Source organism: Tupaia chinensis, unplaced genomic scaffold (assembly GCF_000334495.1).
Source record: "Tupaia chinensis unplaced genomic scaffold, TupChi_1.0 Scaffold000367_1, whole genome shotgun sequence".
In the NCBI taxonomy this organism is placed as follows: domain Eukaryota; kingdom Metazoa; phylum Chordata; class Mammalia; order Scandentia; family Tupaiidae; genus Tupaia; species Tupaia belangeri.
The window spans coordinates 780639-795327 of record NW_006159864.1 but is presented as its reverse complement, the minus strand read 5'-3'; the positions used below and the strand labels follow the sequence as shown (position 1 = coordinate 795327).

Below are 14689 nucleotides of genomic sequence, written 5' to 3'. Positions count from 1 at the left end.
TTTTTTTTTTGGAGAGATTTTTCGCTATAGGGCACGTGCACTTGCCAGACAGACAGAGACATAGAGACAGAAGAAACCCCCCCCCCCCAAGGGAGAACGGTCACGCCACAGTCCCTTCTCCATTCTCCTCTCGGGATCTTGAGCAGGCACACACACGCGCCCGGCGTGAGTTTTAAGCCACCAGGTCTGGGATGCAAACCGTGGTCGACTACGTGGGAGTCCAGCAACATAGCCATTACGCTAACTGCTGGTTCCTGGCCAATTTAACCATTTTTCTGTTGGGAAGCCAAGTGCTCTTTTTACACACTGAATTTTTAATGGTTCCTAATGGATTAAGTATAGTTTCTGTCAATTATTGCAAAAATGTTTCTTGTGTGCTCTTTATTTCAAGTTATGTTTTAGAAGCTTGTGATTTCTTCTATTTGCTTTTATGCTTAGAAAGTCACTAATTGATCCAGAGATCAATTTAGTATCCACTGACAAGTTTATGTATTTATAATGGTTTAATCTGTACTTATGCAGTTACTTTTCTGGGATTTGTTTTGGGATGTGGTAACTTCCCCACATATTTAGATAATTTTGCCCAGTTATCTATCTTTAGAGCCCAGTAAAGGTGGATGCCTGTGTGTGTGTTCTCTTTGGTCTTGTCTGACACTAGTACCATGATTTTGGAGCTCTGTATTTTAATATACTAGCAATTTCAGCAGTACCCCTCTGTCCCCAGATAAGCACAGGGCTAGTGGAGAGTCCTCAGGAACACTGATTACAAAACACTAGGAGTTAAGATACTATGATTGTATTACTATTACTGTATTCCACTAGGACTTTGATAGCAAGCCCAAGACAAAAGACTAGATCAGGGCCAGCAGGTGGCATGGTGATGAAGGTGGCTGGCTGCCACATGGCTGAGTACATAGTTCAAGTCCCAGACCTGGTGGCATGACTTGAAAAACATGCTAGACACAAGTGCATACATGCTCAAAAAATATGGAGTAGAGAAAGAACTGGCAGCATGGTCATCCCCCAGGATGGTGATTTCTCACTTGCCCTCTCTCTGTGTGGTTCTTTCTGGTGAGTGTACACACCTCAATAGCAAGTTTTTAAAATTAAAAAAAAAAACGGGACCAGCGTATGGCGTAATGATTACATTGCTGGATTCCCACATAGTTGACCGCAGTTCGAGTCGTAGGCCTGGTGGCTTAAAACTTAATGCCAGGTGTGTGTGTGTGTGTGTGTGTGTGTGTGTGTGTGTGTGCATGCCCGCCCAAGGTCCCGAGAGGAGAATTAAGAAGGAATTGCAACATGGCCATCCTCCCCTGGGGGTTGATTTCTCGCTTTTTGTCTGTCTCTCAGGTGAGCATATACGCCCTATAGCAAAAATCACTCAAAAAAAAAAAAAAAAAAAGAAAAAGATTTGATCAAAGTCAGAATATTACATAGACTGTTAAACCCAGGAAGGAGTCTTACGGCTTTCTTAAGTCAGGGTATTCTCAGACGTCAAAGTAAAGTAAGGGAAATGAAGAGAGATTAGCCAGACTCCCTTTTTCATCCACGTGAGAACCCAAAACTAGGCTGAGCTTTGTGGCACAGTTGGTAGCAAACTGAACTGCAATACTGGAAGCAACACAGCTCATCGGAGTCAACGTGGAACGTTGGGTACTGATATGTCCAAGATCCAATGGGATAAAGGCAGAGGATCATAGCATGACTAGACCCTGTCGAGAGTGCTTCTCTCTCTACCATAAATTAAAACAAAACAAAACCCAGAGCTGGAAGGAGGACTTCCACAGCCAGCCCATCCATGTTTTAAAGGAAGGAAAAGGCGAGTGCTGAGCTGACTGTCCTGTTACTCTGGTCCCAGCACCACCTTCAGTCTGCCTTTCTCACCAGCAGGAGATTCCACTTGCAGTTATGCTCACCTGGCGACTATATATGAAGAAGCTGTTTGCCCCTCGTCTAACTGAAAATTGAGTTTTATCTGTATTTAATCTGTATAGCACTGTGACAACACTTTGAATATCTCCAGGCTCTACACAAACACCTACATCGCTATGCTACACTTTGCTATTCCCCAAACCTCTTTGTAGAGTCCTTACTGTACTTGATAAGCCAAAGTACAAAAGAAATAAACCCAAGACTGGAGACAGACTTTTTAAGATAAAATCATCCCTTAGATTTCCTTTCAGCCCCCACCTGATTCTGACATTGGTAGTAAGGGAGGAAAAGAAAAAAATGGCAAGTCATTGAGGACACCTTACCCTAGCTACAGAATGTAGCCATGGTTCCCGAGCCCTTGGTACCTGAAAAGAAAAAGCACACCAATCCTGCCACTGTACTTACTTTTAGGAGATACCATCACGGGGCTGAGAATCTTTGGAGAAGCCATGAGAGCTTCTATCAAAAAAATGAGTAAGATGGCTGGTCAACAGCAAAAATAACCAGACAGAAAATATGATAGAGGGAAGCTAAAGGTCTCCATAATCCAGATTTCCAGAATAAGAGGCAGATAGGGATTATGTTAGTCTGAGCTCCCTGCCTTGTCCCCCAAACCCACTGGACACATAGAAGTTGAGCCCTAGAGTGGTAGCGACTTGACCATGACAACCCCCTTTCCTGTTCTCTGCATTCCCTGCATTACTCACTTAACACCCTTTCAGACAACCTAGAGAAGTATGTAAGACTTTTAAATCCTAACAAATAAGTAAATAGAAAAGCCTTTTTTTTTTGGCATATAAATAAAAGGAAATAGAGGTTCATTAACTTGCCAAAGGTTACAGAGCAGAGGCACCTGATAGTTCAAGGCAGGTTCAGCTCACCTCCTTTGCCCTAACCGCTGGCAAACTTATAGATCTAGGGGCCGTGCATATAGTACAGTGCTCAAATTCACTTTTTAGTCCTCATGGGAATTCTCAGTTGCTAAGGTTAAGACTAGGTAAGTGGCCTGTCAGGACGCACATGCTTTTTTGCCCGTAAGTACTTGGACCCCAAAGGGTCACCCCATTAAGCTTAGTGCATGGAAGGTCAACACTCATGTTTGGAGTCTGGGGATTCTGTAGTATTTGGATTTGTTTTCCCAAAGCATAGGAACATTCAATATCATGTTGGTAAAGACTCCCAGTAAATCTTGCCCAGAATAAAGTCGCTGTTTTTTTTCTTTTTCAGAAATGTCAATAGTCAAGTAAACAAATTTATTAAATTCAACAGCAGATAACCTTCCAAATTAAAAAAACATGAAAAGAAAAAATAATGTAGACATCAAAGACAAAAATGTGTGTAACAAGTTAATAAAAATATTCAAGGGCCATTTGGAGAGTGCAACAGTGCAGAGAATACAAACAAAAGTATTAACTTTTGTCAAGTTTGTACAACCTCAAGAAACAGACACACTGGTCACAAACCAAGAGGGATCCACAAAGGTGGAGGGTCACATGAGCAGTGGACTCATCACCTCGGCGGCTTAAGGCAGGGTATCTGCAGGACCCATTCATCCAAGCCCCATTTGCCTATTGCTTCAAATTCCCCCTCTGAAACCTAGAATCATATGTATTAGTGCAACTGGTAAGAGCAATTAATCACAGACTTGGGACTGGGAACTAGGGACAGAGGAAAGACACTTCTCCCAGAGCAAATATATGTGTGTTGGGGACAACAACCACAGCAGCTGCTGAATGGCTTCCTTTGGCAATATCCAAGATTTGTGTTGAAAGCAATGGAGAAAGAAGGTGGGTGGTAAAAGTATAGGTATCTATGAGAGTAGGCGGGGTTTTGAGAGAGGAATAGGGAAGACATGACCCAGGACCAGAATCAGAATCAGAACTCAATGATTACTCAAAGCCATCTGAAGCATTTTGGCTTCTGCAACCAGTGCTCAAGCATCAGTTTTATCTTTAAATAAAGGGGTAAAAACCCTGCTGGATCCCCTCCTTGTAGTCCCAGTCCAAGTAAAATTGGGTATATGCTATAATTACAGTTTACTATGGGAATAAACTAAAGGGAAGTAGGTGGGAAATCCCCTCCATATGATTCAGAAAAAAATGAGAGGAGCAATGTTACATGTCCTCGGGTGAGTCCCAATGAACATACTTCAATCACATTATAACAGTCCTTTCAGCTGTTTATACAAGATACTGCTGGAGTCCTCCAAGGAAGACTTTTGTCAGTTACCAAGATGTGTATAAGTCATCACTAACCAAACATGAGACACAAAAAATAGCAAAGCAGGCAAATAAAAAAAGCCCTAGCAGCAAGCTTTCTTTCATCCCTTACCTTAATATTGTATAACTGAGTCTAAACTGCACTGAAGACCTCACTTGAAGTGTAGTAGAACAAACTCCTAAATACAGATGTTTTGGTGTGGAAACTCTTAAGCAGTCCTTATCCAAGTAACTTCCCACGGTTGTTTAATACAATTTGGCATAGTGTATAGTACACGAGGCCATCAGGTGAACTATGAGATCCCATACCCTGCAGCCTCCAGTGCTGAGGACTAAATTTTGGCACCAGCCCCTGGGAGATGAGTACTCTTTCTTTCAAAGACTAATACTGTGTGGCTCAATTCTTCCTTTCTACAGAGGCTGGTCTGGACCTTCCTTAAGGAAGTTTAATTCTGAAAACACTGCCTTGGTGCATTTTCAGTTGTATTTCCCTGGGTCTGGGAGTTTGGTTGAAATTTGAATCTTAACCCAGTTCTAGATTTTTCTTATCAGAAAGGCAGATATGGTTTCCTGAACCCAACTCACACATGTGGGCACATCTGGCAGGAAGAGGGGAGAGCTACTTAGACAACCAGCTAAAGCACAGCTTACATGCTATTACAGGAGGTGAGGTTAAGAATGATACATTCAGTTTGGCAAGGATAAGGAAAGAGCAAGTCAATGAAGGAACACTTTGTCTCATACCAGCTTTCTAATAAATTGCTAAAGAAACACTGCAAAAGCTCATAGATAAAGACATCTGCCAAAAACTAGCAATTTCCCAACATATATATTGTTGTGGTCACCCCGATGTTGCCAGTTTTCAAAATGGCATCTGCATCCTGCTTCCTCCAAGTCACTCTGAGCTGCAATCACAGGCTTACCTAAGGTGCGCTTGGCCTCCACAGAATTACTTTAAGTGGAAAACCTATTTCTAGGTTGAGTAGAAAGGGGCTTTTCCCTTCCTAGAAGCAGAACTGCAAGCAGACGCTACATACACCTCACTTTGGATCCCTTTATAGAAAAACTGCTTTTCCTGTGGTCATGAAAGAGGCCTTAGTCCAGAGCTACCCTTCTGCAGAAGCTTGAATTCCTGTTGAACATCAGAGACTCAAACCTAGAAGGACCTTGTGAGTCCCTCCCTGACTGCTCTTTTCTAGCTACCCTTCTGCATCCTTCTAACACATTAATCATTAAAAATGCAAGCAAAAATACTTTTTTAAATGGCTCTTTTTTGGAGAGGTGTGGCTGAACAAATAAAAAGCAAAACAAAATCTACCCACTTTAGTACGCCTTTTGCATGGAATGCCTTCTTACAGGCAAGGTAAGGAATCTAGTTCCTTCAGAGTCCTCGCTGCCCTCAGCTGCCTTCCTCTTTTGTGCATGTCTTGCCCATAAGCCCTTCTGATCTGAGATAGAGCCTTCCCTGGCAAGGAGCAGCCTGCTCTTTTCCTCATTCAGTTTCTATCTAATTCAGAACTGGAAAAAAATGGGAGTTGCAACTAGATATTCCAACTATAGTTGAGCCTACAGAACCTGCTGTGGCCTTTGGACACTTTTATAGAAAAGGTCATGTTTTTCGCTAGAATGAAGCCAGACATCTGGCCTAAGACTCCCTTCAGCTTTCCAGCAGTATTGTTAATCTTCTGTGAATGATTTTAAAGTTTCCTATCTGACCCTCTAGCAGGGCAACTGTTACACTTAGGGTTTAAAAAAAAAAATTCAAATTGCAAATCTGTTCCCTATGTCAATAGTCAATTTGAGAAGAACACCAACTGCTGAAAACTCCTTAAATAATTATCTTTGTAAAGATGGGAACTCATAGTTATAAGGCTACTAATAAAGGAGCTCAATAGATGTAATTCCTGCCCAGGCTAAGAATCACATACCTGGTGGGGAGAGGGGCAGAATAAGGAGAAAAATTCCCAAATGTTTAACAGACAAACTCTGATTACCTCAAGAATATAAATATTTTTATGTTTTTATTTAAAAGATTCCCTTTTTAATCTGTTCGAAAGTATTGGAAGCTGAACTATACAGGTTCCTGCCACCCACCCTTCCAGTACAGTTTTTTGAGGACATTTTTATTTTTAATTTAAAAATAACAAGAAGACCCTCTCCTGAAACGAGGAGGACCTGAGTCAGCTCCTCAGGCCCCTGTGGCAGTTTGGCCAAAGTCGGCTTTATGGAGCGAGCAAGCAGAGGAGTATGGGGAATTGGACCCTCCCTTCCCCAAGGAAAGGGCTGAGTTCTCCTTAGTGAAAATGGTCCAGATTCAAAAGCCTCCATTATAATATTCCCTGGCACTCTTCTTATACTTTATGTATTGAAGGCAGCTCCCTCTTTTATGGCCAGTTTTAACAGGCAACGAAACAAAGGAATATAGATACATATATGTGTATATATATATTTTATATAGTTAAAATATATACATATTTTATATATGTATATATACACATTTGGGGGTAGAGGAGGAAAGGAGGGTCATGTAAACCTAAACAGTCATCACATTACCCCAAATGAGCCTGACATTAAGCTTCTGCAACCAGTGCTCAAGCATCAGTTTTATCTTTAAATAAAGGGGTAAAAACCCTGCTGGATCCCCTCCTTGTAGTCCCAGTCCAAGTAAAATTGGGTATATGCTATAATTACAGTTTACTATGGGAATAAACTAAAGGGAAGTAGGTGGGAAATCCCCTCCATATGATTCAGAAAAAAATGAGAGGAGCAATGTTACATGTCCTCGGGTGAGTCCCAATGAACATACTTCAATCACATTATAACAGTCCTTTCAGCTGTTTATACAAGATACTGCTGGAGTCCTCCAAGGAAGACTTTTGTCAGTTACCAAGATGTGTATAAGTCATCACTAACCAAACATGAGACACAAAAAATAGCAAAGCAGGCAAATAAAAAAAGCCCTAGCAGCAAGCTTTCTTTCATCCCTTACCTTAATATTGTATAACTGAGTCTAAACTGCACTGAAGACCTCACTTGAAGTGTAGTAGAACAAACTCCTAAATACAGATGTTTTGGTGTGGAAACTCTTAAGCAGTCCTTATCCAAGTAACTTCCCACGGTTGTTTAATACAATTTGGCATAGTGTATAGTACACGAGGCCATCAGGTGAACTATGAGATCCCATACCCTGCAGCCTCCAGTGCTGAGGACTAAATTTTGGCACCAGCCCCTGGGAGATGAGTACTCTTTCTTTCAAAGACTAATACTGTGTGGCTCAATTCTTCCTTTCTACAGAGGCTGGTCTGGACCTTCCTTAAGGAAGTTTAATTCTGAAAACACTGCCTTGGTGCATTTTCAGTTGTATTTCCCTGGGTCTGGGAGTTTGGTTGAAATTTGAATCTTAACCCAGTTCTAGATTTTTCTTATCAGAAAGGCAGATATGGTTTCCTGAACCCAACTCACACATGTGGGCACATCTGGCAGGAAGAGGGGAGAGCTACTTAGACAACCAGCTAAAGCACAGCTTACATGCTATTACAGGAGGTGAGGTTAAGAATGATACATTCAGTTTGGCAAGGATAAGGAAAGAGCAAGTCAATGAAGGAACACTTTGTCTCATACCAGCTTTCTAATAAATTGCTAAAGAAACACTGCAAAAGCTCATAGATAAAGACATCTGCCAAAAACTAGCAATTTCCCAACATATATATTGTTGTGGTCACCCCGATGTTGCCAGTTTTCAAAATGGCATCTGCATCCTGCTTCCTCCAAGTCACTCTGAGCTGCAATCACAGGCTTACCTAAGGTGCGCTTGGCCTCCACAGAATTACTTTAAGTGGAAAACCTATTTCTAGGTTGAGTAGAAAGGGGCTTTTCCCTTCCTAGAAGCAGAACTGCAAGCAGACGCTACATACACCTCACTTTGGATCCCTTTATAGAAAAACTGCTTTTCCTGTGGTCATGAAAGAGGCCTTAGTCCAGAGCTACCCTTCTGCAGAAGCTTGAATTCCTGTTGAACATCAGAGACTCAAACCTAGAAGGACCTTGTGAGTCCCTCCCTGACTGCTCTTTTCTAGCTACCCTTCTGCATCCTTCTAACACATTAATCATTAAAAATGCAAGCAAAAATACTTTTTTAAATGGCTCTTTTTTGGAGAGGTGTGGCTGAACAAATAAAAAGCAAAACAAAATCTACCCACTTTAGTACGCCTTTTGCATGGAATGCCTTCTTACAGGCAAGGTAAGGAATCTAGTTCCTTCAGAGTCCTCGCTGCCCTCAGCTGCCTTCCTCTTTTGTGCATGTCTTGCCCATAAGCCCTTCTGATCTGAGATAGAGCCTTCCCTGGCAAGGAGCAGCCTGCTCTTTTCCTCATTCAGTTTCTATCTAATTCAGAACTGGAAAAAAATGGGAGTTGCAACTAGATATTCCAACTATAGTTGAGCCTACAGAACCTGCTGTGGCCTTTGGACACTTTTATAGAAAAGGTCATGTTTTTCGCTAGAATGAAGCCAGACATCTGGCCTAAGACTCCCTTCAGCTTTCCAGCAGTATTGTTAATCTTCTGTGAATGATTTTAAAGTTTCCTATCTGACCCTCTAGCAGGGCAACTGTTACACTTAGGGTTTAAAAAAAAAAATTCAAATTGCAAATCTGTTCCCTATGTCAATAGTCAATTTGAGAAGAACACCAACTGCTGAAAACTCCTTAAATAATTATCTTTGTAAAGATGGGAACTCATAGTTATAAGGCTACTAATAAAGGAGCTCAATAGATGTAATTCCTGCCCAGGCTAAGAATCACATACCTGGTGGGGAGAGGGGCAGAATAAGGAGAAAAATTCCCAAATGTTTAACAGACAAACTCTGATTACCTCAAGAATATAAATATTTTTATGTTTTTATTTAAAAGATTCCCTTTTTAATCTGTTCGAAAGTATTGGAAGCTGAACTATACAGGTTCCTGCCACCCACCCTTCCAGTACAGTTTTTTGAGGACATTTTTATTTTTAATTTAAAAATAACAAGAAGACCCTCTCCTGAAACGAGGAGGACCTGAGTCAGCTCCTCAGGCCCCTGTGGCAGTTTGGCCAAAGTCGGCTTTATGGAGCGAGCAAGCAGAGGAGTATGGGGAATTGGACCCTCCCTTCCCCAAGGAAAGGGCTGAGTTCTCCTTAGTGAAAATGGTCCAGATTCAAAAGCCTCCATTATAATATTCCCTGGCACTCTTCTTATACTTTATGTATTGAAGGCAGCTCCCTCTTTTATGGCCAGTTTTAACAGGCAACGAAACAAAGGAATATAGATACATATATGTGTATATATATATTTTATATAGTTAAAATATATACATATTTTATATATGTATATATACACATTTGGGGGTAGAGGAGGAAAGGAGGGTCATGTAAACCTAAACAGTCATCACATTACCCCAAATGAGCCTGACATTAACAAAAAAATAATAAATAACTCCTGGGGGTTAAGTGATAACCTGGGTGCAGCAAGAAGGGAAAGGGCACACATTTAACTATTAAACACACTTTGATATTTGTTTGGCAGAGTTCAGGCCAGCCCCAGGCTTCTGCACTTGCCAGACAAGTAAGCTGATGATATTCAAAGAAAAGTTTTTAAAAAGTTCAAGCAGAGCTCCATACCACAGTTTTCCTTTAAGTCAGCTGGCCGGCAGGCACAGTTTTCCGACCACCAAAAACAAAAACTTTGGCTCCAAGGCAAATCAAAAAAAAAAGGGGGGAGGGGGGTATTTCCATTTACAACATGAAAATACAGAAACTTCATCAAAGAAAGAAAACTATCAAAGAAGTCTACTTCCAGCAAAACTGAGGTAGCACTGCTTTCTCTGCATTCAATGCTTAAGTGGTTCTCAGTACAATGTGTTCTTTAAAACAAACAAAAAACTGCTCACCTGACTGACAGGTGCAGCATGTTGATGGATAAACTCAACATGAAATTCAATAGGTCAAAGAAGGAATGAGCAAGAAGTGAAGGAAGTAAGGGTTCTGGATAAATGAGCTTAAAAGGGGGTTGTCACCAGACTGCAAATGCTCTTGGCCGGCCTTGGCTCTCCAAGAGCTCTAAATCGTCTGGGAATAATGCAATGTGGTTAACAGTTAACACTGCTATTCAAATCTGTGTAAATCTCAAAAAATAATTATTACAACCTAAATTCAACCATGTAAACAGCACTACACACAGTACAGACCTGCCCTGAAAAACAATATGCAAAACTGAGATCTGGCACTGCATCATTTTGTAATGTTAATTCAATCTAACCGTCCTATTCCCCCCACCCTGCTTTACACCCTCCCCCCACAAAAAAATCTAATTTGTGCAAGAAATGGCAGGCTTATTCTATCTGAAGGCTTCAAAAAAAGATACACGACATGTAGCCAGGTTCAAAAATTGGGAGGAGGGGTGTTGCCCCCCCAAAAGAAATAACCAAAAAAATGAAGAAAGTGCCTAAAACATGATACAGCATTTTAGAGCCCTTTCAGATACAAGGCAGAGAAAGGTGTAAAGTAGAAAATATCCGGATCTTCAGTAATTTCCAGAAAGGTCCAATTCCTCGGTTGGCTGTAGGGCAGCAGGTAGATCCTTGCTGCTGCTCCTGGGACAGAGCCACTAAGTCTGCTCCTCGGGACACAAGCCCTCGGGCCCTGAGCTGAGTGCCTATCTCCCTTCCCCTTCTCTTTTCCTTCGCTCCATTTCCCACTCCACAAAGGTATCAAAGAGACTTGGCCAGGCCTCATCTTCACTGTAGTTACTGAGGTCGGGGCCAATCACCTGAGTGAAGTTAAGGAACATATTCCAAGTGTCCCGGGAGATGCCCTTGATCCCCGAGGGATTCTCTGTTAGGAAGTTTAGCCATTGGTCCAATACTGGAGGATTGTTCTGGGTAAAGACTAGTTTCCACAGGGCAATGGCTATTTCCCGATGCAGTGACCGCTGCCCTTCTTCGGAGTCCAAGCCAAACTGAAATGTAAACCGGTAGAGATCCGTGAATTTATCCTCTTGCTTGGCTTCTGTTAAGAGGCTAGGGAACCGTGCACAGTTCCCGTCAATGCTGTCTGCCCTTATTGCTTTGCAGCCATCAAAAAACTCCTTCCTGCAATTTTAAGAAGAGGATACAATTAATAACAATAAATCATATCATTTCTAGAGAGGCAGTGTAGTAAGAGTGATTGATTAAGAGCATGACTGAGGCCTGCTGGCCTGGATTTGAATTCTGACTCCTTCACTAATTAGTCCTACCTCAACTGTCACATGATAATATCATCTTACTTTATTATACAGTTTTGGTGAGGGCTAATTAACTACTTCTCTCAGTGCCTGGCTCACGGTAGTAATCAGATAATGGTTTACTCATTTATTCATTCATCTTCCAAAAGCTAAACTCAAATCTCCTGCTCTCTGCCCTGTTTCTCACTCTGCAATAATGACTTAACTGCAGACTTTTGTCCCACATGGGGAAGCTTTGTTTCCCTTTTGATTCTCTGTGAATTATTTGTTTTTGGTATATTTTTGGTGACTGTCAAGGGAGACTTTTGTGGCCAAAGGTTCTGGATGAACCTGAGTACCTGCTACTAGAAATCAAAGTTCTCCTATTAAAAAAAAATTGGGGTCAACTGGTGGCATGGAGGTTAAGACTGGATCCCACATGACCAACTGTATAGTTCAAGTCTCAGACCCAACAGCTTGATTGGCATCCTGCCACGTGTGTGTGCATGCCCAAAATCCCAAGAGGAGAATGTGGCTGAAGGGACTGCATGTGGCTGTCCTCCCTGGATGGTGCTTTCTCACTTTTCCTCCTCCACCCCCTCCCAGTTTCCTTCTCTATTTCTCTCCTGTAAGCACACAAGCCCAATAGCAAGTTAAAAAAAAAGAACAAAAATTATGCATGTATCTTTAACTTTTGTACAACATTCAGCTTACAAAGTGATCTCATGTTGATCATCATTTCAGGGATTCCTGTATACACTACAGAAGTGAGGCCTCTGAGGTTTGGCGGGTAACCTACCAGGGGAACACGTAAATCAGAAATTCTATGGCCTCATCTCCAAGTCAGTTCTTACTCATAATCCTGTGCTTTGTAAATCACACCTTAGGATGACCCTGCCATGTCCTTGCCTACAAGCAACCTCTGCAGACATGCACGAACAGTATATCTACTGCAGCTGTCATTACTGCACACAGGCAGGCCTGGCTAGAGATAATATGCTAAGAACTAGAAGGTGTACTGGCTTTGCAGAGTGACTGAGGCATATTCCAAGAGGTAATCTCTATCTGGGCACTCATGGTACCTGGCACACGGCAGGTACACGATAAATACCGACTGAGTACGGTACCTGGCACACGGCAGGTACACGATAAATACCGACTGAGTATGGTACCTGGCATACGGCAGGTACACGGTAAATACTGAGTACGGTACCTGGCACACGGCAGGTATACAATAAATACTGAGTGAGTGAGTAAACTGACAATAAGGAGAAAAGAAAGGTCCGAGACAACAGGGGGGCTGAGCAGCAGCTGAGCAGAAGGGCTCATCCTGGATTATTCCTCATTTAACTTGAGGCAAAAATGGTCAGTCAATGCTCCATTACAAGAAGCTGCCTGTTACTGCTATGACGTGCCTAAAATTGGACCTAGAAATTAGGCAAAGGCTTTGCTCTGCAAGAAGAAATGAGGAGTACACATCAGATCCAAATATTAAGTTTTACCAAAATATAAATCCCTGAGTCGTACAATTCCTCCCCCCACCAAGATTCCCATGAAAAAGGTATAGAGCCAGGTATACCTGCTGTAGAGCCAGGTATATATTTTTCAAACCCTCAGGAGACTCTAAGGGAGTATATCTAAATCCGAACCACAACTTAGATCAGAACATTTAAGCTCTAGAAAAACTGTTCAGAAGAAAAAAGACTTACCCCAAACCCTATGAAGCCAACCCAGTTCTATTTTAGTTGGACACCACTGTTCAATGGGGCTCTCTTCCCTCTCCTCTGCTCACTTGGTAACAGCAAGTATTTGTGACTAACCTGGTAAATTTGCACATGGTAGCAGCCTGGAACTTCCAAGCCAAGAGCAGCACTCGAAATTCTGTGGGGTCGACACATAGGTCATTGCAAAAGCGCTCCATGCCTTCCTCCAAAATTGCATCCTCCCGCTCGTCCTTGTAGCGCCTGAACAGTTCTTCCAACCTCTGCAACGAAGACTCCTCAGCATTGGACTGGGACTCCCTCCCAGCATCTCCCGAGGATGTTGGCAGCTGGCAGGCCTCAGTGGCAGCCTCTGCCTTTTTGGTCCCATTGACGAGGATATCTCCACCTGGTTTGCCACAGGGTGGCACCTGGTCCTCACGGTGGCCTGCACCCCGCCTGCTATGTGACTTGCTGCTGGGGTCACGGTCTCCATTCTTGCTGCCCAGGGTCGATGAGGGATTCTTACACTTGGTGACACACTGGCCCATGGTGCTGGTGGCCTGGCCTCTAGAGTGGCCCCCTCTGGATCAGATGCCCTTGCTGCCACTGGCCCATGTAAGTCAACATGCCATCAGCCAGAGGAGCCAGCCAACCTGGAAGAGAGTTAGACAGCAGGAGTAATAGGGTATGGACACTGCCCTCCAGGGACTGTGCACGAGGAACCACCATTTTTTTTTCTTTTTTTTTTTTTTTTAAGTTTTTTAATCATAGGGCACATACATTTGCCTGAGAGAGACAGAGGGAAAGTGAGAAATCACCCCTCAGGGAAGATGGCCACGCTGAAATCTCTTCTCCATTCTCCTCTCAGGATTTTGGGCACACATGCCCGGCTTGATTTTCAAGCTGCTAGGTCCAGGGCTCAAACCGCAGTTGGCCATTTGGAAGTCCAGTGCCTTAACTACCATGCTACCTGCTGGCTCCAGGCACCACTATTTCAGTTAAACAACCATGAATCAAAGTCAATATCACCTTCCTCATAAGCCAACTATATTTGTTCACCTTGGAAATGTAGTAGCCAGGGCACGTATAGAGAACCAATAAGAGAAATTTCTAAAATTCTTAAGGTAACATAGGTTACAAAGAGGCTGATTCATGTGTGAAACCCAGCAAAGGCTCCAGTTTTGACAAATATTCCACAGGAAATACATGTCTTGCCAACTTGCCTACACGTAAGAGTTATCTGGACCTTGTTTAAGCCAGAAAGTGCAAATAAATGGTTCGTCTTCCGTTTCCTAATGCCAGCATTCTCAAATCTCCGAAGTAGGATGAGTAGAATGATGGGGTGGCCACATCCAAGACAACTGCACAGTCTCATGACGACCTACAAATGAGGTAATTGATCTGTGGTGTCAAGACTACAAGCAGGAGTCTAGCCAAACAGCAAAGTGAAACTTGTCTCTGATCTCTCCAGATTCCTTTCTGGGCCTGTCCTACACAGGAGGTGAAATGCCTTTCTGTTGTACTCTAGCCATCTCTAGGAGCCATCCACCAAGTTTATACTCCAAGCCAACTTTCCCAAACAAGGAGCTGCTGCTT

The 14689-nt window shown here is 42.6% G+C and overlaps 1 protein-coding gene across 4 annotated transcripts in view; it reads right to left on the bottom strand.

Moving 5' to 3' along the window:
• Nucleotides 1-7143: 7143 nt before the first annotated feature.
• The window catches only part of DCUN1D3 (defective in cullin neddylation 1 domain containing 3), a 41847-nt gene continuing 34301 nt past the window's right edge, over nt 7144-14689 (bottom strand). For all 4 annotated transcript variants that reach the window (XM_014589659.2, XM_014589661.2, XM_027773747.1 and 1 more), the window contains exons 2-3: nt 13211-13746; nt 7144-11277 (exon numbers count right to left, since the gene is read on the bottom strand). In XM_014589659.2, coding sequence (XP_014445145.1) covers nt 10842-11277; nt 13211-13641 — 867 coding nt within the window. In that variant the 5' untranslated portion in view covers nt 13642-13746 and the 3' untranslated portion in view covers nt 7144-10841. The remainder of the gene's footprint in view (nt 11278-13210; nt 13747-14689) is intronic.